The sequence below is a fragment of the Haemaphysalis longicornis genome, unplaced genomic scaffold (genome assembly GCF_048455015.1).
Source record: "Haemaphysalis longicornis isolate Haplotype H1 unplaced genomic scaffold, Haemaphysalis longicornis Haplotype H1 scaffold_8, whole genome shotgun sequence".
Classification (NCBI taxonomy): Eukaryota; Metazoa; Arthropoda; class Arachnida; order Ixodida; family Ixodidae; genus Haemaphysalis; species Haemaphysalis longicornis.
In genome coordinates, this window is record NW_027526445.1 from 145,313,816 (window position 1) to 145,338,495 (window position 24,680).

At 48.2% G+C, this 24,680-nt stretch overlaps 1 protein-coding gene across 2 annotated transcripts; it reads right to left on the reverse strand.

Annotated features, from left to right (window-relative positions):
* Window positions 1-439: 439 nt before the first annotated feature.
* On the reverse strand, window positions 440-24,057 carry LOC144149032 (uncharacterized). 2 transcript variants are annotated; one of them, XM_077680576.1, is made up of 7 exons: window positions 23,831-24,054; window positions 14,708-14,893; window positions 12,290-12,361; window positions 11,346-11,504; window positions 8,712-8,825; window positions 6,244-6,372; window positions 440-1,212 (listed from the first exon to the last, which is right to left on the reverse strand). In XM_077680576.1, exons 1-7 carry the CDS (start codon window positions 23,951-23,953, stop codon window positions 514-516), a joined length of 1,482 nt encoding a protein of 493 aa, XP_077536702.1. In that variant the 5' UTR covers window positions 23,954-24,054; the 3' UTR covers window positions 440-513. The 2 variants fall into 2 exon arrangements, with proteins under 2 accessions (XP_077536702.1, XP_077536703.1); XM_077680577.1 differs by lacking the exon at window positions 6,244-6,372 and having other exon boundaries at window positions 23,831-24,057.
* Between the last annotated feature and the right edge of the window lie 623 nt (window positions 24,058-24,680).

Consider the following 24,680-nt stretch of genomic DNA (forward strand, 5'->3'; position numbering starts at 1 on the left):
GTCCTTTGAAAGTTATCCCAGAACCGTAGAGCTTCATTGCAGTCAATAAAAGTTAAGCTGTTTCCGGCTTTCGCCTTCACATTCTTGCACAGACACAAGTCGAAATTTTCGCCTATGGGTAGCCCATGAAAGACTCACTTTTAAATGCGACGGCGTGGTAGGCCTTACAGCCCACGCAAGTTCAGAAGCTACTGGACGTACTTGGTGCAAACAAGGCAACTCATTAAAGCATTGCGAATTCTCACGATCTGTTTCATACGAGGGCTCAAGGTTTATGTCGATGTTTCACTTGCAATTGCACTGCCCGTGGCATGGTCAGCAAAAATGATGCTGGGTTTCAGCTGTGTGACTAGTTAAACTATGAACTACAAATAATTTTTCACTCAAAGAGTTACTAGTAGCGAATGAAGCAAGCAGACACCGAGAGCATATACGCCTCCTCCTGCACTTTATTTCGGTCTTCACACTCAGAACATACACGCCTTCTCCTTGACTTCCTTTCGGCCATCACACTCAGGCAGACTCAGCATCTTGGCCCGCTACGTCGTCCAGAACAGCTCGGATCTCTTGCACAGCAGCCACCCTCCCTGCGCGTGTCATGCGGCCCAGCCGCTCCCGCACGTAGCTCGCCAATTCGGCATCCGAGCTCGGCTGGTCACTTCGTGGATTCGGAGGCGGGGCCAACTGGTCGGCAGCAGCCCTCACCAGCGCAGTGGCCGCCATCAGATCGGCGACCAGCGGCGGGATCATCCTGGCGCTATCCATCGGGCGACCGCCGGAGCCTTGGCCGTTGGGCGCATCTCCGGAACCGCTGGAATTAGCGACCCCTCCTGCACGGGACTCCCGTGAAGCGAAAAGAGACGCAGATAGTACTCCTGGCTGCGGCATTCCCCCACGTCTTCCCTCTGGAGACGCATCCAGCGCCGAGCGAGGCCGGCCTCGAATCCCTTGGTCTCCTGTTGATGCCACAGGAGCACGCACCGGACCTGTAGTCGACACTGGGCAGCGACAAGCTGGCCATGGCGTCTGCGCCGGCATGGACTGCTGCTGCTGCTGCATCGGCCGTCCGGCTGGCGGTTGCTGCGGCATAGCTGGTCGCGCTGGCTGCTGTTGTCCAGGCTGCTGCATCGGCTGTGCCGTCCGCTGCTGAGATGGCTGCCCGAATGGCCCCCACATCGGCTGGGACGGTGGTGCCTGCCTCTGTGGCTGGCGCTGCAACCGAAGGGGAAAAAGGAATATCGCAGGTAAGTGCATGCATGCTCCATACAGGCCTTAGCATAATGACGTGGTTAGTAGGTAGCATGCTGTAGGTTTCAAAAACTCATGATTCCCCTACGGGTAATGCGGTAATGTGACGACGATCCCACGTGTTTCTACATCCTCGACTTTGCGCCCAAAGTTACGACCTCTAAGGAATCTAGCGAAACCGTCGTATTTTTTAAAATGCGGAGCATTTATTAGGCTCGCCTGGTCCACGGCCTCCGTGATCGGCTGCCGGCAACGGCGCGCCGCCGGAAGCTGATCGCGGAGGCCGTGCCTATTCCTCCGTCGTTGATGGCGGCGCCGTCCACACGCTCACTGCGCATGCGCAACTCACCTCCTTACATCCACAGCTCCGCGATACTACACTATAAAAAAAAGAAATAGTTAGCGGCGCCCGGTTTCGATCCCACGACTCTCTGGCCGCAACCGGAGGTACGCGGTGCTCTTCCCACTACGCTACAAATCCGGGACAGGAGCAAGTGCTACGAACGCGCCTTATGTCCTTGTCTCATTCAAGCCACGTTAAGAAGCTACTGATACAACGAAGGCACGCGAAGCTGAACGTCAACGGAAACGACGAACTGAAAACTTTAGAGGGGGATGCTGAATTTCCCGTGGGAAAGCTGTGGCGGGAAGCGCCACGCGCCTTGCAGCTCAACCAGCCCCGTCCGCAGCGCCTGTGATGCTGATTGTGGCAGGATGCCCCTAGGGATTGGCCAACCAAAGAAGCCATCACGAGATAGGTTCGCGTTCAACCACCGTCGTCATCTTCCCGTAGGGGAACCGCCGAAGAAAAAGAAGAAGAACGAGAAGACAAAGCTGCGAAGAGGAGGGCGTGTACATTGCTCTCAGCCGGTGCACCAATGTCAACAACCTTTACCTCACCAAAGCTGACGGAGACTACCGATTCTACCACAGAGACAACATCGACAAGAACATGATGGACGAGTTTCGGCGCCTCGAGAACCACCGCCTACTCACCGTAACACAACAGCACTTGCGTGCCTTTGCCACCGGTGTGGACCCGGACGCGGAATTCCCTCTGGCGCTAGTAAAAACCAGATCACTCAACATAACGGCAACACAATGGAACCACACGGAACCGCCACGATGCTTCGCATCCTCATCAGGGTTCCCCACGGGAAGATGGTGTAATTTTTTTTGCATCGAGCAGGGAGCCAATCTGGATGTTAAACTGTAATGATACTTTGCAGAACTCTAAATAGTTTTCGCGTCATTCGCTGTCGAATGTTACCGCCCATATGGCTGGATGGGATTGGTTCTTATACCTCTGGAGAGCGGCATGGTGAAGTGCAAAACTCGAATCTCCGCAGGATGCAAGCTTCTGCCCTTAGCACTACAGTCGATCCCGGATATATCGAACTCTAAGGGGATCGCAAAACAGTTCGATGTATCGATTATTCGATATATAAAATATTTTCTTTTGCATAGTATTTCCAAGGGTCTGTTCGATAAAGGCAATAATTCGATATGTATGGGTTCGATATATGCGGGATCGATCGACTGTATAGCTGTGGGAGAAATCGCGATCAACTGCAGCGGAATCACTTCTTAACGCTGATGCTTCTATACCCCTTCTACTGGTAGACACGCACTCACAATATATAAATTTATCATTCCTTCATAAAGAAAGGTTAGAGAAGCGCGAAAGCTTTCTCGCGTCAATAGTGCGTCAAATGTGCGTTTAAAACCTTCACTAAAAGTTTGTCCAATCGATCGCGAAACTTTCAAAGACCCAAATCGCGAACAAAGAACGAACCCATGCGACGATTTTTCACGCTCTAAACGCATGGAGGAACGATTTAAATCTATACACAGATGCGTGGTTTATGAGGTAGAGGTATACTATCGCACTCTTTCTTTATGATTTCGCGGTGTTCAAGTTACCGTTTTGACCCAACAGAAGCCCGGTTTCAAGCATGCGTCCCGAGATCTTATCTGACCTCTTGGGTAGACGAACCGGTCTATGGGGAAATGCATTAATTTTCTCACAGGACGCCATCGGACTCAGTAACCGATATTTCGCTTTAATAATTGAATCAATGGTAATCTCAGATTAAGGAAAAGATATAAAATTGGCAAAGACGTGTAACGAGAACGAACAACCGGTTGACCACCAGGGCGACGGTGTGGCTACGGATGGGTTGGCATCAGAGCAAGGGAAGACCGCTAACTGGATCGGAGGAATGAGATAAGGGAAATTGGAAGACAAAGAATGGATTCGGAGAGCTCAGGATAGGAGCTGTTGGAAGGCAAGGTCTGTATTTTGAAGCGGACATGAGATATGATGATGCTCATGAATGTGGTGGTGGCGATGTTGGTGGTATGAGTGCTCCGTCGAGGTTTGCACTGCGAGTAATGGATTTTCAGTCTTGATGTTGGGAATTTTCGGTCTACTGGCGTGGCCGGCCACTTTTCGCTACCGCCAAGGTTGCGGCGGCCGCCGCCGATGTAGCTCCCTTCAGAGTGCGCAGCGGTACGGTGCGCACTGCTGCACAGAGCGGCCTCTGCCGAGCACTGTATCAACAGGTCGCAGCCGATGGGAGGTTTAGGAGCTGCTGTGCCGCTACAAACAGCGCCTTTTTCGCTCAGTGGACCATTTGCTGCCTTAGGAAGTGTTCGCGAAGACATTTATAGCCCAGTTTACATTTACCCGACGATGGAGGGGTGACAAAAGTTGGCTCCAATCCACGCTGTGAAGGTGGTTGGAAAGCAAAGCTTTAAACGACATTCACAACAATTGCCCATGCGACGTCACTTGAATTCACACACGTGGCTCTACAAAGAGCGAAACCAGAGATTCGGCCAGCCGTTACTTGGAATTATCTGGTGCGGCGTCGCGAACGCAGCAGCAGCGTCGGACACGGCCGGACTCGAGCGGCGGATGCCGATGCTGTTGCCCTGCCGTTCGTCGGCAGAAAGAAAACGGTGAGGAGCGTCTTTCGAAGGGTGAGACAGCGCAGCATAGCCATCCTGATGTGCTAGCACGGGGCTGCACCACCGAGCAACACAAGCGCGGACACCGAAACAATTCCACGTGTGAGCTGAGTGATTCCCATTTATACCGATTTAAACTAGTTAGTTTAGCAAGTTTGAGAATTGCAAGAAAGCTGAGGAAACTCTTATAATCGCTATTTATCAGGATCAGTTGCTCCTTTCGCCTTTTGCAATACCTCTGAAAACAACCGAATTGGTAGCGCTTCTCTAGCGGCCATATGTCTGTACGTGGTCTCTACATTTTGTTTTCCCGCCTGCAAACCAATCCTTGGCGTATCTTTGCCGTACGACCACTTAATTCCGTCGGGTCCGGGTTACCCGGGAGGTGCTCTCGAACAAGTTAATCAAGCCGTGCGAAGGAAGCGCGCAATGTACGCGAAGCTGTGCCAAGACAGGCCCAAAACAACCGTCGCTAAAGCAGACGATAAAGCCGACGGAATGGTCCCCGCCGCTGCGCCCGCCGCCGGCGCGTAGGGAACGCTGGGTAATAGCGCGCGTTCGCCGTGCCATCTACACTGTGCTTCGTGAGAAAAAAAAAAAAAAAAAAAAAAAAAAAAAAACATCCTGCCCCTTTTCAGCCGCGTTTGGAGCTTCTTGTCTCGCACGCCGTGAAGGAACCGATGTGGTTTTTTAGACTCGACGCACCCATGTCGGGGCGAGGCCGCTCGACTCGCAAGAAGGGTTGGGGTACGTGATTCGTTCGTCGTGCTGAGTCGGCCGACCCCGAGGAACTGTAGCTTATTTTCCGGAAACCCCTGCGATACCCTCACCTCGATTATTAGGACGGGGTCCATACACACGCGAGAGGGGTCGAGTTAGCTGAACCCGCACGTCGACTCGACCCTCCCTCGTCGAGTCCATGTATCCGGGGCTTGTGTAGGTATGGCTAGCTTAAGCGCTGGCCAATAGGCCTCTGTGGGCATGTATCAAGCTGTGCAGCCAAAAAAAATAATTAGGAGGAGGAGGTGACGCGGACTTTTTGAGCAACGCACCATTTGTTGCGCTCGAATAGAATAGAGACATTTAACTGATGTGACTGTTAGTCGCTCAAGGCCAGTTAACAAAGCGTGATACGGATGTGCACCAATATTGTTGATTCGGGTCTTTAACGGTGCACAGAAAGCAACCACCCCTGTTCCGCTGTTCAGTCATCAATGCAGCTGGAAGTGATAGTGTAGCCTACACGTGTCGTCGCCCTTCGTACGCCTGCAAGGGTGTCTCAAAAAGGCAATTTTAACACTGGCCAGGCACATATATGGTGGCAGCTTCCGTTTACACCCCGATCCCCATCGTAGAACCATAGGCAGTGACCTCCCACACAGTTCCCAGTTTTCATCTCCAAGATGCCGCTGTAGGCTTTCAAAACATAGTAGAGTGTGCATTTCCAAAAATGAGTTACGACTGCTTTACGACGCCGTTCTTTTGCGTTAGGTAGCTTCGCAAAACTTTTTGCCATTACTGGAACTCATGAATCATTATGCGTATGCGTATTATTTCAATACAGTAGGTATTGTGGGATTTCAATCAATCAATCAATCAATCAATCAATCAATCAATCAATCAATCAATCAATCAATCAATCAATCAATCAATCAATCAATCAATCAATCAATCAATCAATCAATCAATCAATCAATCAATCAAATCATGACCATCAGCCTATCTACGCCCACTGCAGGGCAAAGGCCTCTCCCATTGATCTCTACTCATCCCGGTCCTGTTCTAACCGCGACCAATTTAAGCACGCAAACTTCTTGATCTCATTTGCCCATCTGACTTTCTGCCGCCCCCTGCCACGCTTGCCTCATAGGGATCCACTCTGTTACCCTTAAATCAAATCAAATCAAATCAAATCAAATCAAATCAAATCAAATCAAATCAAATCAAATCAAATCAATCAATTAATAAATCTAATTAGTCCGCCTAATCATGAATGTAAGCTGAGACGTCCTCCGCACGTACCAGGCCCTCCATGTGCCAGTAGGACGGGTAATCCCCGTACAGCCTTTCTGGCGGCACGGGCGCGAACTGTCGCCCCGTCGGCCCGGACGGCCCCCAGCAGCAACCTGCGCCCGTAGGGTAATGGCCGAACTGCGAAGGCGTATAAGAGGTCCCCTGTTGGAGCAGTTCCTGCAGTGATGCCGGCTCTTTCGCCAGCTTAGTTACTACCATCGCGCATGCGCATACGGACGAGTCAGCTGAACAGATTGGCAGCTGCACGAAGTGACCGGAACTGGGTCGTTCGCACGGAGTGAAATGAGCGCTGGCTGATGTGTGGTTTAACCAAATAGCATGCTCCGAAAGGCAAAAAAAAAAGTTAAATCACACTTCAGCTATAACAGGACATGCAATAAAGCTCCAGCAATGTGCACTACACTAAATCTGCATCGTACGAGCCGGCGTCTGTCTGAGGCACATTACTGTGCGCAATAGCTTAAACCAAAAAAAAAAAAAGGAAAGAAAGAAAGAAAAAGGACCCTAGGCACCAGGCACCAATTTTGCCTGCTACAATTATCGAAGAATGACATTTTTCAAATTCGCATGACTTGCGAAGCGTAAAACAAGGCGTGATGCATATAATGTTTGCAACCTTTTCAGCCTTTTTCACCTTTTCTTCCATCTATAACATATATCAAAGGAGGCACGCCTTGTATGGACGCATAAATAAAGGCTATTAGAGTGGTCAGTGCCGAAATGCAGCGCCCTTTTCAAGTTTTCTATAACTTATATCAAAAATCACACCTTGTATCAGCGCATAAATAAAACCTACTGCATAAATAAATGCAGGGCCATGTTAGTTTCTATTTTAAGCTACGGCAACAACGAAAGATGTTTCCCACGAAAATAACAAAAATCTGTTGAAAGCACTCGGAACGAGGGCGCCCACTTGCACGCGGCGTTGCCGCAATCACTGTGTTGCTTAAAAGAGACCATTGAGACAACGTGCTTCCGTGAAATCTACGAAAAATACTGGGTAACCTCAATAGGACTGCTACTTCGGAAAGTGTAAACAGGGATGCGATGTATGGAGACATTTCTACTACTACTGAATATTTCCGGACTCCGTATAGCTTACCTGTGCGGACTACCTGATACATGCCACAAGCAACAGTTGCACACTTCACGGAAATGTTTGAAACATGGCGCTACCTCTTTTTTACTCCAGAAACAGAACGACAAGAAATCGCCGCTCACCTTATTCTAGCCAATTCTAGACAGTCAGAGTCCAGTTTAAAGGAACCCTGCAACACTTTTTTCAACTTTTCATCGAAATCTTAAATTCCTGCAGAACGTAGCCCACCAACGCATCCAGTGTTTAGATTACGGAGCCGCAAAGCACCTCAACCAAAAAATTACTGCTCTATGCTGATGAAAACTTGCTCAAAGGATTTTTCTCTCTTTCCCGACTCTTGGCGTTCTTTGGGTGCTCGAATTACGTCATTACAGCAACGTTGCGGCGATTGGACGCTTCTTTTCTGTTGCAGAAATGAACGCTTTTGATAGCAATTTTAGAAAAAAAGAAAGCCGCAAAGCAGAAGCAGAAGCCGAAGCCGGATAGTTCTGCCGCGAGAAGCAAACCACGCAGTGCCGCTCCGTGCTCTAGACCAGCGCCGCCTGTATAATCCTTGCCTAACGCGTGAGCGAAAAATGGCCAAACAGCCACTCTCCTGTTGCTTTCTCCTACCCTTTCCCGCTCGGTAGCCTTCCTACGTGCTTTTATGTGCGCTAGCCAGCGCTGCTTCTCGGAAACTATGAAAAATAGTTGACAGTTTTTTAGTGTTCCCCAGGCGGCGCTCCGACACCTTCAACGCAAGCTGAAAAAAAAAAAAAAGCTGACAGACACACGCTGTAGAAGTGGGTGCAGTGTTCGCGACTTGCGAGCAGTGACGTAAGGCCGGACGTCCGCCGGCGCGCGCCACATACCGGAACTGGGCGTCTCTATAGATGGTATTCGTTGAAAAATTTAGCGGTAAATTTCTTCGCTTGGCAACACTGGAAACGGCCACAGACATGGCCGATGCGCCACGGACATGGACAAGTACCGCCATCCCGCGGAGCCCGACGTAACGAGTGACGGCGCACTCACACGGTTGCATGGAGGAGAAGAGGGGTGCCTGATCTGGGGGCCGTGCGCACAACGTCGCCTAGCAACAGACGCTTGGCCACAGATATGGCGGCGCACTCGCATGGTTGCCTGCATGCATTCCACGCCATTGAATACCGGCCATACTGCTCCCATTGGAAAGCGGACGACGCGTTAGGCAATGTTCATACAGGTGGCGTTATTTATAAAACTACAGCTTTTGCGGTGCTTCCAGACACGAAGGATAGAGGGAAAGCGTTTATCGGAAGTGTTACAGGGCCCCTTTAAAGCATTAATGTTTTCCACTAGGTGCAACGTTCCACCATTTCGAACGGACACTACTCACCGGCATGCTGGCTCCCGGGAACCACATGAAATCGGGCCAGTAAGGGACGAAAAACGCAGACGTTGGCTGCAGCGCATACGACTGCTGGCCCATCCCGTTTCCGTACCACATTCCCTGCAGGAAAGTGACGAGAAGAGAACTTGTTGGGCACTGACACATCGGCTGACGGGAGGCATATCGACGAATCACTCAGATTATTCACCCGCTTGAAGGAGTTCGTGGCAAAGTAAACACAAAAGTCAGCATCTTAAGACATGAATATGAACTGAGATATGGACTTCGTGCTGGGCTAGTTGAAGAGCATTTTGACGTGGTTTGAAGCGCAACGAAAAAACGGCGAGCGAACACAGAGTAGACAGGACAGGCGCTTGCCTGTCTTGACTATACTATGTTCACCGAACGTCCGCGTGTTTTCGTGGCGCTTCAAACCATGGTACATCAGCCTCTTGAATTTACGGAGCTGTTAGCTCGCAACAAAGAGGAAGAGGGGTGGAGAGGAAGACGTGTAAACGAAGAAGTACCAATGTCGAACGGACGCCAGGACGTGCACGGTGAAAGTTTGCGCTGCTGAGCATAAAAGGACTTGGGTTCGAACCCAGGGCCACGGTCGCCGCTCTTCCGATGACGGTGAAAAGCGAAACCACCCGCGTGTCGTAATTTTGGTGCGCGTTTAGGATCCCGAAATGGTCAGAATTGATCAGAAGCCCTCCACTACGACGCGCCTTATTTAACACTATCGCTAACTCATTCAACACTTTGGCGCGCTTAACACTACAATCAGTTAATTTCAAGGTGAAAGTCCGCAAATATAATGCGAAGGTTGAGCCGCCGTTTATCGGCAAATTTGCGTCAGCTTTTTTTAAATAAGTAAAAATGTTTGAAATCTCTATGTGATTAAACGATTTTTTTTATCGCCTTATCCTTCACTATCTTACGTGATATCTGCAGTACCTAACGTCTTTTTTTTTATCCTGTTGCCCTTTAACAGTTTATGTCCGCGAGCACTTGCTTGATTTTGGTTGGTTGTAAACGGACGACTGTAACTCAAAAAAGGATTAAAGGACCCAGATAAATTGTGCTACGTCTATTGGAAGTGTCCCCTTCTAAAACTGGTGTATGCAGAGAAGCACTTTCTCACAGATTGACAGAAGAGGCAAGCAGCCTGAGGGGTTCGCGATGACTTTTAACCTCTCCCTCGAATCGTTTGCGCTGTTACACGCAGAGATCTGTACTTCCCCGGTTAATCATCAACGATATTTTACAACACATGGATCAGTAACGACCGCTGTGTTGATAGCTCATGTTGTCCAGCCTGCAATTCAATATCTCTCTTCCTTTTCAGTATAAGCGACGTTTATTTACTTCGTTGTCTTTTTTTCCCGTAGTACATACATATGTGCGTATTACGGACCTATACTTGAACTCACGGTTTACTGTAGTTTTATTATTTTTTTTCCGGTAATGTGACTTTTAAACAGAAGCTTTCTCGGTCTCACTCAAGGGGGATAAAAAAGTTTTTTTAACCTCCTTGGTCTCACTGCTCGCGATGTCGTAACCAAAGCGCGCTGTAGGAAAGCAAACTTTACTCAACGGAAGGGCACAATGATGATGATGATGATGACGACCTGGCTCCCTCGTGTTATGCAGCCGACGTCTATCCGATTTCCCCATTCCGACATTGGGCCTCTTCGATTTTCCACTTCTGGCTCCCCGCGGGCTGCCCGCGGGTAGTCCGAGGATTCCCCGAAGCCATAGGGATACACGGGAAAATCGAATGTTGGACTGCTTCTCGGGGAGCCCGCGGTGAGCCCGAGACTGTAAATCGAAGAGGCCCATTGTCGACGATGGGTGGGGGAGGGGCCGGGCGTTCAGTTTTCTCGTGAGGCATTTGTTTGCGCTGTTGTCTGAGTTGGGACTTCGACTCGCAGGCAGAGTTTAGAATTTGACCATTGACGCTCGGACTTCGATTGCCGCGGCTTTGGCTTTGGCACAATTCGCCATTTGATTTTCGCGCCCGAGAAAGATTTGCGTTTTAACCATCGTCGTTCCTCGTTACACGGAAGTGGTTTGACTAATTTCTGGGAACAAATATTCAATTATAAACGCAACCAGTATAGCACTGCGGGAGACACGAGACAGAGAACACAGCTATAGGTCGCTCGCATGGCGGCAGCGCATATGCGTGCCACTATCGCAGCAAACCCAGAAAGCAGTGACCTGAAAAAAATCCGTGGCCGCTGCGTCGGTTTTGACGAAACGGAAACCTGAAACGTTGTGCATCACGATTTCAATTTTCCGAAAGGAATTTCTAGAGAAATTTGGCTTGCCGGCAGTTATAGCAGGAAGTGCCGCGAACTTTCCTTCTCTCATTTCCCTGGCCGCAGTTCACTTGTCGCCGACCCACGCATTAGGAACATCTTAGGCGAAAAGCAAAAACTCCCCGTGTGTTCGAAATTTCGGCGCACGTTAAAGATCCCCAGGTGGTACAAAATTAATCCGGAGCCCTCCACTACGGCGCGCCTCATCGCCTGCGTTGCGTTGGCGCGTTAAACCCTACAATTAATCAATGAACATCTCAAACTTGGGCTATACCAGAGTCCTTCAATGCTTTTGAAGGACTCTGGCTATACGTACAGCGTAACCGTAGTCGGGCCACAGCACGCTCTGGGGGACGTAGTGGCCTTGTGGGCCCCACTCCATGGCTCCCGTCCCGTACGAAGCTCCCTCGAAGCGTGACGGGACAGGATAGCCCGTTGTTCCAAAAAACGTTGGGCCGTTTGAGCGTGGGGGCTCCTGCAAGCAGTGATGAAAAAGCAGTTGATCCGAGAAAAAATATACGAGCAGGCATAGCGACCGCGAGCGTGTGTGCATGCGTGAGTACTGGCGGGGACATCTTTCCGCTAATCTTCGACCATATTTACAACATCTCGACGAGATTTAGGGGAAATAAGGTGGAGTAAGTTTCTACGAAGGAAAGAATTCGCATTTCCTTCGTATTTCCAACATTTGTGCCAAGATCCAGCCATGGTAGCAGCGCCACGGCTCACGCGTTGCGTTAATGATCGCGGGTTCACGGATTCCACTCCCGATCGTGTCGGCTGCTTTCATGATGAAAGCGAAAATGCACGTGTGTCGAGATATCGCCGCACCTTAATTATGACAAAGTGGCATAAACCAACCCGTGACCTTTGACCTCCCAGCCAAGGTGCAGCCTCGAGAGCCCCGTAAGACTCCAATTTGAACTCTCCTTTAGAGCCTGAAACCGCTGTTAATGAAGCATCGGCATTCATTTTCAGAACGAGATGGGCAGTCGTCGCTCTGAGTGTGTAGCCGGGGACCATCACGAATCAAGAGAAAAGGTCCAGCGCTGGTGACTCAAAGTAGGTAATCGTCAAGGTGGGTAACCCTACAAGGTGAGACGTTCGATGGTAATGTTTGTGCCCGAATCACCCCGTTATAGAGTGCACCTAATCGGCTTCAGATGCGAGCACGCAGATGCAGAGGTGAAGATATACACGGAAACAAACTTTTGAGGTGCACGTCATGAAGCAAAAGGCACCTGAGAACGTGGAACTTGCCTGAGGAGCCTGCGGGCGCATCGTGGGTGGATTCTGCGTGATGCCCATGTCGCGCAAGAACCGTGCGAGCGACTGGAATGAAGAAAGCACCGAGTGTTAATGGAGTTGGTTCTATTCCACTTCACAAAGGCCTGCCCGGTCCAGCTAAATTCTGCAGACTAGCTCCTAACTGCAGGCCAAAGTGTAAGCTTCCGCACTGCGGTCTTGTAAACAACTGCTTCACTTACATCATGGCAGTCGTCGCGCAGCAGCACCGACCGACTACATCGTCGGTCGTCCCAGCGCACACCAAGAAACAACTGCTCATCAACTAACTTCAGTCGTTGTGTCCAAACGCCGGCACACTGCTCACGCATGCAGCATATAAAGAGTTTTAGCTGATCTTGTGTAACGGGACCCTACTGGGCACGTATGCATTCATTCCGGTAAAGCTTAGTTATACCGATGGTCATGCAGGCCCTAGCCGTGCCCGCGCATTCATTCCGCTTAGGGATAACCCACCTCGCTGCGCTCGCGCGCGCATGCGCATTAAGGTCCAAGTACACACGGTACGCACGGTGCGCTAAAACCACGACCAACTACCCTGCTGAAACTCTATTGCACCTTCTATCTCCTGTACCGGGGACCATACCCTCGCAAACCCTCGCACTTCCAGCGACGTCTCTTGGGAAACGCCGGGGAATGTCTTTGCGACCGGTCAGCGGTTAAAGATGGTTGGGGGAGACTTGCGGGCGAGGGACGCTGAGGCTAACGCTCACACCAGCCGTCATGGTAAACTGGTGTCGTTGAGTTCTATATTTTCAAGCGAAGCTTGACTAACCAAGTCGAGCCGAGTTTCACCGTCGCCAACGTTTTGAGCTTAATTTGACCGCAGCATGCAGCGCTGCAGCCTTGGCAACGTATCACGTGACTGCCGCTGGCTTGGCGCATGCGCTCTCCGCAGCTGGGTCGCTGCCTGACCACGTGACTGGCCGCGGTCGCCTAGTCAGTGCGAGTTCCGCCATAGGTGAGAGCGAGTTCTCCTCTGAGCGTTGCGCGGGAGCAGGAGACTGTGCCGTCGTCTTGTCTTGTCTTGTCTTGAGCCTTGGCTAACGATGCTTGTCGTTAGCCAAGCTCATGCCTAGTCATGTCTAGCCACCGACCTAGGCAGAGCCGTCATACCTTTCGTATGGTTGAGCGTACACTTACTACAATAATTACAGCTAACTCAAACGTTAACCAAGTGAAAAAAGCGTAACAGGCTATAAACTAAGCTTTCGTTTTGCGTAAGAAGGGTTAGAAGAGGTAAGCCACAGCCGTTTTTACAACAGTTCTGGTTTTTCGCAATGGTTTTCGAGCACTCCCAGAAGCAGCTTTTTAGGCAGCGAAATTTCAGAACTAGAGCATTAACGGAACCAACTCTGAAACTATGCCAGCTTCAACGATCATTACGAAACGACTTCACGTTAAAGCAACTCTTCATTGCTTGACTTCGCTACTGTGACCCGTTCGCCACTTTATACTGTTTGCACTACGGAAGGAGTGTCCAGGCTGCTCTAACTACAATTTTTAAACGGGCCATGAAGACGAAATACGGCATTGTTCCTCTTGAAAGAACTACTCTTTAATTACTCACTCGGCCCCATCCCCACCGCGAAAGACGTTTTTCTAGAGCAGAAATACTCAAAAGCTTGCAAAATTTTCCCTGCAGTGTCAAAATATGGGCAGGAACAACGTGTTATGGGCGTGCACTAAAAGCACAAACGCACGATAGCATTCAAGTGACACAAACGGATCAAGTGGCGATCGTTTAGGTGGGCAGCTGCCAATCGCACAGACGAGGTTCTCTTGAAACTGGCTGAGGAGTAGCCGCTGCTTCATTTGTTTCCTTTAACATCTCCATTATTTGTTTGATAAATCTGGCATCGCTGTTATCGAGACAAAGCACCCTCTTTAAATAACAGAAGTCGCAGATGTCTCGTTTAAGAGCTTTGCGATCGTGGCTCTTTTCGCTTTGAAATTTGCATTGATGCACCAAAAGGCATTCGAATTTCTTATATCGTTGGCTTCCAATCAGGGAACTTCAAAGTAGCGTGCCACCGCGAATACCTTTGTGATTTTGGTATCCGGTAGGACGTTGTGGAAGCATTGATGCGGTAACCATCCCGTGCATTTCCCGTTCACACTTGTTGCGTGAGCCATAGACGGGCCGTATGAGGGGAAGACAGAGGGTATTCAGAGGAGTGTAGGGGAACGAGAGAGAGAGAGAGAGAGAGAGAGAGAGAGAGAGAGAGAGAGAGAGAGAGAGAGAGAGAGAGAGAGAGAGAGAGAGAGAGAGCAGAAGAGGCTGAAAGAAGCGCATTTGGCACCGGCGTTCGCACTGTCCAGTATAACCCCCTTGGCTGGAATTCGCGTTCAATAACGAAACGGGCTACGCACAGCGGGGTCCTGGCCGTAGTTCCATTCGGTCTCCTCCTCCGGTGCAGACTCACGCGACGTGCAATTGCGTCCCGCTTCAGATGCCGCCTCCTGGGGTCGTCCCGTGGCCGTATCAGATGCCGCCTGTGCGGGCGCAGCGCTCGTGGCGGCTGACTGGGATTGTCCCGGTCCAGACGGGGCCGTCGGCTGTAAACAGGAGAAGGAAACTGTAAAATTTAATCTCGCTCCCTGGCGGCACGAATGTGTGTATTCTCTGAATTTCTATTTAAATGATTACATTTAAACGCACGGTAAAATGCAGGCACCACTTCGCTAGCAGAACGATTGTTTAGCTCGGCGGAGGGGCTTGCTTAAAGGGGCCATGCAGACAAAATACAAGTTTGTTTTATTCGAAAGATTTCGTGTTCTATAGTGCCCCCAGCGCTTGTCTGGAAACAAACGATGCTTTATTCACTGCGAAATTAATCAATTTAAGCTAAAATTTTGATTCTCGCACCAAAACGTGTGTTTGAACGACGTTTGCACGGACATCATAAGATCAGGTCTTTCAGCTAAACTTGGTGTGGAGCGGAGACTTGCTTACTGTTAGTCAACCTAGATGGCACCACCACACCGCGGCGAGCCGTTTTCTGCCTTTGGTTTGTGACCGTATTTAAACATGGCTTGTTTTTGTTCATGAAGAAAATATTTTTTTCTTGAAACGTGGTGCTCGCTCGACAAATATGGTCAAGTAAGACACCATCGCTTGCGTCAATCGGCAAGTGTGGTCTCAGACAACCCCAAAGCCCCGCAGTGCTGTGCATCTAAACCAAGCATAGGTACGCGCACCAGCAACAGCGTACACATCAGAATTTATTTATTTATTTGTTTGGTCAATACCAAGGAGGTTGTCCTCCTTGGTCAATACTGCCAGCACCCTTTGAGTGTACAAAACAGTGAAATAATGCATTTTGCAAACTGCGAGCACAGAAGAGGAACAAGAGATAAATAAGACATAACACAGCTATGTAGAATATTCGAAGAACAGCGATAAGAACAAAAAAAAATATATCTGAATTCTGTAATGTGTAAGGAACCAGTCCGTAACAGTATGATTGGGCATGTAAATGACGAAGTACACAGTGGAAAAAAGTATACGACAGGCATGGCACTAGTTGTAGCTTATGTAGAACGAAAAAAGCAATGAAGTCATCCATAGGCCATAACTGCTCTCATTGGCGTCAACACAAAAAAATACATGAGCAGGGGAAATTCAGGCGTAAAAACAGCAGAGAGCCAACACGTCTAAATTCATGTTTATGTGTTCTTTCGTAACTTGCGTTGTTTGTCCCACCATTCTTACTGATATAAAAACAATGTGCCCCAAATTTAAGCGCAAATAGCTCGTTCGGCAAGCTTATAAGTTCTGCCTAACTTACGTTTGCTTTTGCCGGCCTCAGCTAATCACACAGCTGGGCATGCGACATCATAGGTTCTGTTGCGGGAAATGAGCTAGTGGATCGCATGGTCATTCCCTTTTTTCCCTATATATACAGCTTATATAAGCGAGGTTTATGTTAAAAGTGGTGTCAGCATGATTCTAACGAGGCAATCTTTCGAATGAACCAAACTTGCATTTTTTCTTCATGGCCTCTTTTAAAGTTGCACGGCAATGCCGCTAGAGAAATGATAGTGGCGAGAAGTTTGACGGTTGCACACTGTGGCGATTTGTAAATTACACGGATTTGTTGCAGCATTCATACAATTGAACCATTTGGCCCAAATCGATACACGACGAGTGATCTAGACACTTCAACGTGCCAGGACAACGATAATTCAAATATTCAATAAAAGATTCAAATATTAACACCAGGCTAGCTGCTTTCCAATAAACTTTCCTTCCCGCTCCAACCGACATTCAACGCCTTGTTGCAGAAACTGTTAGAAGCGTGAATGCGCCATTCAGTCCCGCTTGCATGATCACCAGGATAGGTCTCGACGGGATAATATTTTTCATGGAAGAGCTGACACGCCCGCCGACACATGGTCCCAAACAGAATAAAAAGTGCGGGCCCTTCTCGCGAATACATTTTCGCTGCAGCTGAATGACGCAGGCGTCGCGCCAGCGGTTACGTCGTGAACAAGTGCCGCCCTGCGGTTAATTTTGCTGCGTTCAAAACTAGGGATAAAGTTCTGTCCCAGCGATACAAACTGAAAGGCAGTGGTGTAACCTTGCAAGAGGATTTTTGCAAGTCAACAAGGCTTTCAAGGAAAAAGCTCCTTGAGTTCGGTTACTCGCGTGGACAGAAGTTTAACCTAAAGTACAACAAACTTTGCATTAACAAAAGGTGTTATGTATATGTTGCGCATACTGACAGTGTATGTGAAGTGACACCCTTGAACATGCCCTGCCCCACGGGCGATACGGGCCCCAACATTCATTACAATCGCACTCTCGTCTGCCACAGGCAATGCACGTACTTCTGCCGCTGCACCACCCTCATCATTGTCCTAGGAAACTTCGGCTGTTCATGCACAACGCAAACACGACTATTCATTCATTTCTTTTCACTAACATCAGAAGTATTGTAAATAAACGTGATTCTTTGTCTGCCTTGTATGATACTTGCTCAGCCGACGTAGTCATATTAACTGAAACGTGGATTTCCAGTAAAGTGGCCAATTGTGAGTTGCTTACTTGCAAAAACGGCTACAACGTGTACATAAGTGACCGGTGCGAGCGCATCGGCGGAGGAACCCTGACTGCGGTATCAGATGACCTATACTCGGTTACAACTCAAGAACGGCACCACCTCATGTAGTGTATCACTCCGCCAAAGCGCCGGACCCGTGATGTCAGTGCGCGCGCGTTTTGAAAGGGGTTTGCTATGAATGCGTGATATCGTCTGCCTTGTCTCACGCAGTTTGTTCGTCGTCACTGGAGTCGTTTATAAGCATATAAGTCCAAAAAATCACGGGAATGGTTCACGCCATGTTCAAAATATTCCCAGTAACGCCCTACTTGCGCCGCGCGGAGAAACATCCGGCTACGGTGATAAGGCACAGCGGCAACTTCCGGTGCCGTTCTTAAGTTGTCACCGAGTATAGTATCATATTCCATTCTTATCCCTGTCCCCGCCTTTTTAGAATTCGTCTCAGTTAGCATCAGAGTGAACCACAGAGACGCAGTGTTCTGCGCATGTTACCGTGCACCTAACGCCGCAGATACCTCTTGTGCTAAGCTATTTGACTGTTTGAGCAAAATTATGATGCGATATCCTTGCGCACCAATTTTTATTTTGGGAGACTAGTTTTCCCGCAATCTCATGGGAAGATCAGCCTAATGGTAACCAGTGGTTCTTCGGAATGTCTAGCATTTATTGACTTGTGTAACACATTTCATCTGTCCCAAATTGTAAAAACAGCTACGCGCGTCCCCACTTCCTCATCTAATGTACTAGACCTAATATTGACTACGGCACCTGATTCCGTCCGTTCACTAACTGTTTTGCCCGGTTTAAGCGACAACGTGGTTATACACTTCAGCATTCCTTCCGCTCTCGCTACCCCATCCGCTGATGTGTTACAAAACAAGCAGAGATTACAGTGAGGCTGATTTTGACGCAATTAACTCGGAGCTTGCGAACTTTGCTGATTCATATTTTCGGCAATTTCGGGAGCGTAGCATTGACGAGAACTGGTGCTTATTCAAAGATATAGTTAAAACACTAACAGATAAATATATCCCACTGCATCGGTTGGAACAGCACAAGTAACAGTGGTTTAATCCAACGCTTAAACGCCTTCTTAATAAAAAAAAACCCATCTTTCGCAGCTACAAGCGTTCCATATCGAACAACAGACTATCATCTTATCTCTCCACAGCTTCAGAATACAAACGCGCTGTCTCAAGCGCGAAACACACGTTTTTTTTTTTTTTGCGGAAAAGCTTCTTATCTATTCAACACTAATGCACGGAAATTTCAGAACGTGACTACCATGCGCTGAACCAATGGCGTACAATTAAGACTACCCGATGATACACCTGTACCCTCTCACCAATGTTGCGCACCTAAATAACGCATTTTCCCTATCGTTTACAGATTCTACACCAACAAAATTCCCTTCTTCTTGCACCGTACCATACCGTTTGAACAAATGAATGCTATTACAATTGAATCAGAAGGAATCGCTAACCGTATTCGTAAGGCCCAGCTCTCATCCTCCTCCGGTGTTGACGCAATTAACTACAAGTTTCTAAAAAGCATTGAAGCATGCTCATCCATTATCTCGTCATGCATATATTCTCACAGTTTTTACGAAGTGGCGCCCTTCCTTCACACTGGGGTATCGGTGATGTTCATTCTCCCTTTAACTATAGACCAGTTGGCCTCGCTTCTGTTCCGTGTAAACTCCTTGAATATATAGCCTATACTAACCTTATTATTTTCCTCGAATCGAATCCCTTTTTTCCACCATACCAACACGAATTTCGTAAATATCATTCCTGTGAGACCCAATTATTAGCCTTTACCAATGACATTTTCGGCGTTAGATCACTCATTGCTCATTGACTGCATCTTCATCGATTTTGCGAAAGCTTGCAATACCGTATCCCACAAACTTCCCTTTAAGCTGAGCAAACTTAATCTATACGCGAGCGTACTTAAAGGAGCCATTAAGAGAAAATACAACTTCGTGTAATTTGAAAGAACTAGGATTCTGTATCTCACTCAGCTCCATTACAGCTCCAAAAGATGTTTTAACGAAAAAAAGCTAGAAGTATTTAAAAACTTTCAAATTTTGCGCTACAGTGACGTGTTATGAGTAAGAATGACGTCATACGGGCCAACAGTAAAACAATTTTCAGTGCGTTAACTGCACGTTAGCATTCAACTGATGCGGTCAAATGTAACTAGAGGCCCCATTACAGACGTCCAGTCATGTGTCGTTGTGACAGGTCAGTTAGGCGGCCGCCAATCGCACAAACAAGGTTCCGTGACGTCATAGAAAAGTTGTGGGAAATCGGCTAGGGGGTCGCGACTGCTTCACACGTTTTCTTTAATATCTCCGTTGTTTGTTCGAAGATTGCGATGATATTGGTGTCATTGTTATCGGGACTAAGCAGTCTTTCTAATAAACCCAACTTGTATTTTGCTTTCATGGCTCCTTTAAATGGATTGAATATTTCCTACATAACCGTACCCAATATGCCAGTGTGAATGGTTACCAATTAAGCCAACCTTCACCCAGTGACGTCCGGTGTGCCACAGGGGTCAGTTTTAGCCCCTCTCCTGTTACGGCTGTTCGCCGATGATTGCGTAATATATAGACAAATTACTAACCAATCCGATGTTTCTTGCCCCCAATCTGACCTTAACATATCTGCATGGTGGGACCGCTGGATGATGAAACTTAATACTAACAAGCGCAAATCAATGAGAATTTCACGGAAGACTAATCCCCAAGACCCCGCTTATTTTCTGAATTACTTTGCCTTTACCCCCCGTCAATAGTTATAAATACCTTGGTGTCTACATCACTAATGACCTCACCTGACACACTCTTATTCAGCACATAACCAACAATGCCAACCGGATACTTGGTTTTATTCGTCGAAACTTTTCTCTCGCACCTACCGCACTGAAGTTGTTGCTTTATAAAACGCTGGCGTGGTTAAAAGTAGAATACGCATAACCAGTTTGGGATGCACCAACTAACACGCTCATTTCCACACTCGAATATCTCCAGAATCGCCAGCTCGACTTATACTTCCAAATTATTCCCTTTTTGCTAGTGCTACGCAAACAAGGCCTTCATTATATGTTCCAGATATTTCGGCCCGCCGACAAATACCTCGTTTATCATTATTTCATAAAATTTTTCATACAAATGTATCCTAAAAGAAAGTCTTTTCACTCGTCCCAGCTCCCTATCATCTCGCATAGACCACGACTTGAAAGCTGGCATACCCCGATGCAGGACTAACCTTTTTTATGATTATTTTGTGCACAGAACCGGCAGGGACTGGAACCACCTTCCCGCCTCTGTTGTCTCAATCACAGATCATTCCACTTTCAGAAGCGTTGTTTGCCATTTCCTTTCATTACTTGCTTGTTACTTGATTATTATAATTTTTGTAGTGTGTACCCTGCCCTCCCTGTAACCCATGAATGGCCGTGTGAGTACGAAAATAAATAAGTTAACTAATTAACCAATTAGTCAATTAACCAATTATTTAAATATTTATTAATTAAAATTAAATAAATAAATACATAAATACCCCTTAAAGGAGTACTGACACGAAATTTCAAAGCTGAGATAACTATGTAAAACGCTTCCTTTTTATCAGGAGATATCTCCCAGCAAGTTTCAACAGCAACCGTTCAGCGAAACATATTTAAAATCCATTTTAATCGTCGCCCGCACGAGAAAGCCCAGAGCGGGCCGACGTGACATCATCTGCTACGTGCCCCAAACTGCCGACGTCGGGGCTCCCGTGACGAAGCCGACGCGCTGGCTGTGGTTGGCGCGCACTGCTCGGGCGTGTGTACACGTCATGGTTTTGGGACTGACGTCATGCTGCCCGGGCCTGTGGGGACGGCGAAAATCTCGGCCGGTCTGGGCGCGCGCGTGCGCTCGCTCGCGCGCGCTTCCAGAGAGGCAGCGTTACGGCAAGAATGGTGACGTCATGTTATACATGCTGTCATGGCGGCCGCTCGGCGTTTTTCAGTCGAAACCGAAACTGGCACGAATAAACGACGCCGTAAATGAATGTTTACGCTGCGCTCGACCGTCTAATCTGTCATTCTATGATTAGTGGGCTGGTAGGCACGCATAGCAGCGAAAAAAACGTAACATAAAAATTTCGTGTCAGTACTCCTTTAATGTACCTTGACTAAGAGGCCAGGCCGAGAAACCGAGGGAAAGGGAACCTGCTGCACTTACGGCCAACCGAGAATGTGCTGACACTGCTGACACTAAAGAGCGGGTCAAAACATTCACAAATACGTGATACCGAAGGAAGAATGGAGAATGCGCCTCTAGAGAGTCATGAAAAGACTACTGTAAGCGCAAATACTACAATGCGCAATCACAAAGCAAAAAAAAAAAAAAAACAACAACCAGAAAAGAATTATACTACCATCGCCGAACTTGTACTTATCATTACCACAGTCATCACTTTGTCTTTTTCTCTTCTTGTTTCAGCCAATACCCCCTTTCGCATCGCCAAGCCCACAGAACATCTAGCCGAAGCGCATTTAGCAACTCAACTTATATTTATGCCTTCCGAAATTACTTAGGCAGGCCCTCAACATATGGACCTGTAACGCGTTCGTAAACAGGAGGCCACAACACGTTCGCTACACAGGTCCACCTTCAGTCAGAAAACGTCAGCAAGGCTTCAAGGTGCCCTGTATGCCCATTCGTCTCGCATTCCGGAAGCACCGAATCCAACTCTCACCCAGACCAAAATTTAAATTTTCTTTTTTTAACCGAAATATTTTACTTTGCCACAGAAGCCTTCCTGAAAACCTTGGCGGCGGACTGGGCATAGCTGTCCTTGTTTTTGTGTTATAATTATTTCGGATATAGCCCGTTTTGTTTGCCATTCATGAGCCATTCTGTGCGCCCTCTCCTGGCCGGCCCCACAACGCAAGACTTCCGACGTACCGAGTTAACGAATTCTTGCGGATTAAGATATGAACAAAGAGAAAAGTAACGAGAACGCTAAGGTCTTCCTGATCAAGTTACCTAAAAAACGAAGATATGAAACTTCCATAAGTCAGCGCTATACCTTTGCTCCTCAACATATTTCGTAACCTCCTCCGATTCTCAATGTCCATCCCCCTCCCTATAATATCTTCCCGCTCCCCATATGTACCCAAATTCCGTTCCTCACCCAGAACACGTGATCCATTCGTGAGCAAGTTTATTCACCGGGGAACCACGCGTAGGTCGCTAAATCATCTGGGTGATAGAAGAAAGTCTTCGCAGTCACATACACCTAAAGACACACCACTATCTTTAAAACGGATGCAGTAAAAACTCCGCACGTTCCGTTGTATTTTCGTCTGTTCAGAGGGCAGCTAAATTCACACTCCACCCAAGCGCACCGCAGTATATAGACTGTGGTTACGGAGGATGACGTGACAGGATGGAGGAAATTGCAACCGAAATTGTAGGAGCAAAACACGGCGTTTCTCTAGGCCCTCTTGACATTTCCGAACGCGTTCCTTTTAGCTTTAAAGCAGCGCTACAAGCGGCAGCAAATAAAAATGAGGTCAAACAAAAAGGTACGAAGTATGCGGTCCCCAGGGCTGAGAAAAAAGCGTCTTCGTCGGCCCTCGTGCGAGCTACACCGTAAAAAAAAAAAAAAAGTCGGGAATAAGCAAAGGGAGCGAACGCAGCCCAGTCGCTCACGTGCACGCGAAAGCCCAGAGAATGAACGCGACAGCCGACCACGGGTCCCCAAGGAGCAAAAGAACATGAAAAAAAAAAAAAAAACAAAAAAAAAAAACAAGAGAATGAACGCGACGCACAACCAGGGTTTCGCTCAAGGTCAAAGAGGACGGTCGCCCAATGGCCTGTAGGGAGTCCACCGAGTTTCATTAGCGTCCGTGTAAGGAGTCCGTGCTTCAAATGTCCACTGAGTGGACATAAACACGGACCCTTGGAGTCCCCGCCACCGTAGAGCCGACGCCGCTGGCTGGCAAACCGAGCCATGTTTATCACACAGAAGGAACGGGAGACGCGAGTGCTTAGAAGGCGTAGCCCGGGACTTCACGGCATTTCCGGTCATCGCCTTCCTCGCTGATGCCAAAGGCTAATGTTCAAATGAATCTTTACATTGGGTAAGCAGTAGTCACACCTACCAGGCCAACCTAAATGATCAACTAGTTGAGGAACAGGTCGTTACTTATTGCTACCATCAGTTGCGTCGCCAAGATTCATTTTCTTTGCCTGGGTCCCCAAAACCCCTGCAAAAACGCACGACGGTGCTTTTGATGCTGCAGCTGACATAGATACCAATTCCTCAAAACGCAGGACATCTTCCATCGGCGAGTAGGCCTAGCGACCTACTGATCGAGAACCCTCCCGTTCACAGCCCTGCACCAACGGAGATTCCATGACGTGTCTTACCGGACGCGTAGTGGATGGCGGTGAAGTCTGCTGTCCTGGCATCACGTCAGAGCCTTCCGTTTCTTCCAAGGCGGCGGCGTTTTCTGCGGGGGCGTCGTCACCTCGCGAAGGCATGTCTTTCATGTCCCTGGTCACTCTGGTCTGTGGCGTGGCCTGCTCTCCAGCGGGTGATGCACGCTCTGTGACGTGGCGATTCCTCACCGGCGACGCTGGCCCTCTCCTGCAGCACGTGCAGTACACAAGCAATGATGATAGTGGTTGCGGAGAAAAGAAGACGACCGTGGCGCGTAATTTGAATGGCGTCGGGGATAATGGTGAAAAATATCGTATTAATAATTTAACTTTTTTGTGTGGTTTCTTTCTATTGATTTCTTTTTTTTTTTACTTCTGAATTACGAGAGCGATTGCACCGGGGGGAAATGATGGAAAGACTGCATGCACGCAGGGCGTTCAGGGTACGGTTCGTGCCTCTTTAGGAAGCAGAAGAGGAAGGCATTGCCCGTCCCTGTTGGAGTAACACTTGACTCTAACTTTCGGAAACAGGTCGTTCACTCCGTTGGTAAAGCGGACCATCTAAATTATTTTCCTGCAACGTTTAATAACAAAAATTGAAGCTGTATACTGTATGGCTAACATCCAGCAGATCATCTCCGGCGACGGACCGAGAGTAGATCAATAATTTTCAGCGTATGGGTTATGCAAATGCCCTAAGGCCTCCATATTTTAATAGCTTGTACTGCTTGTATCCTGGAAATGTATTTCCAGTAACAAGCTAGTGTGTACAGGTGAAGGCGACTTTAATGGGATCGGTGTAAACGTGGTGTTTCTAAGCTGTCTTTCCTACGTCGTC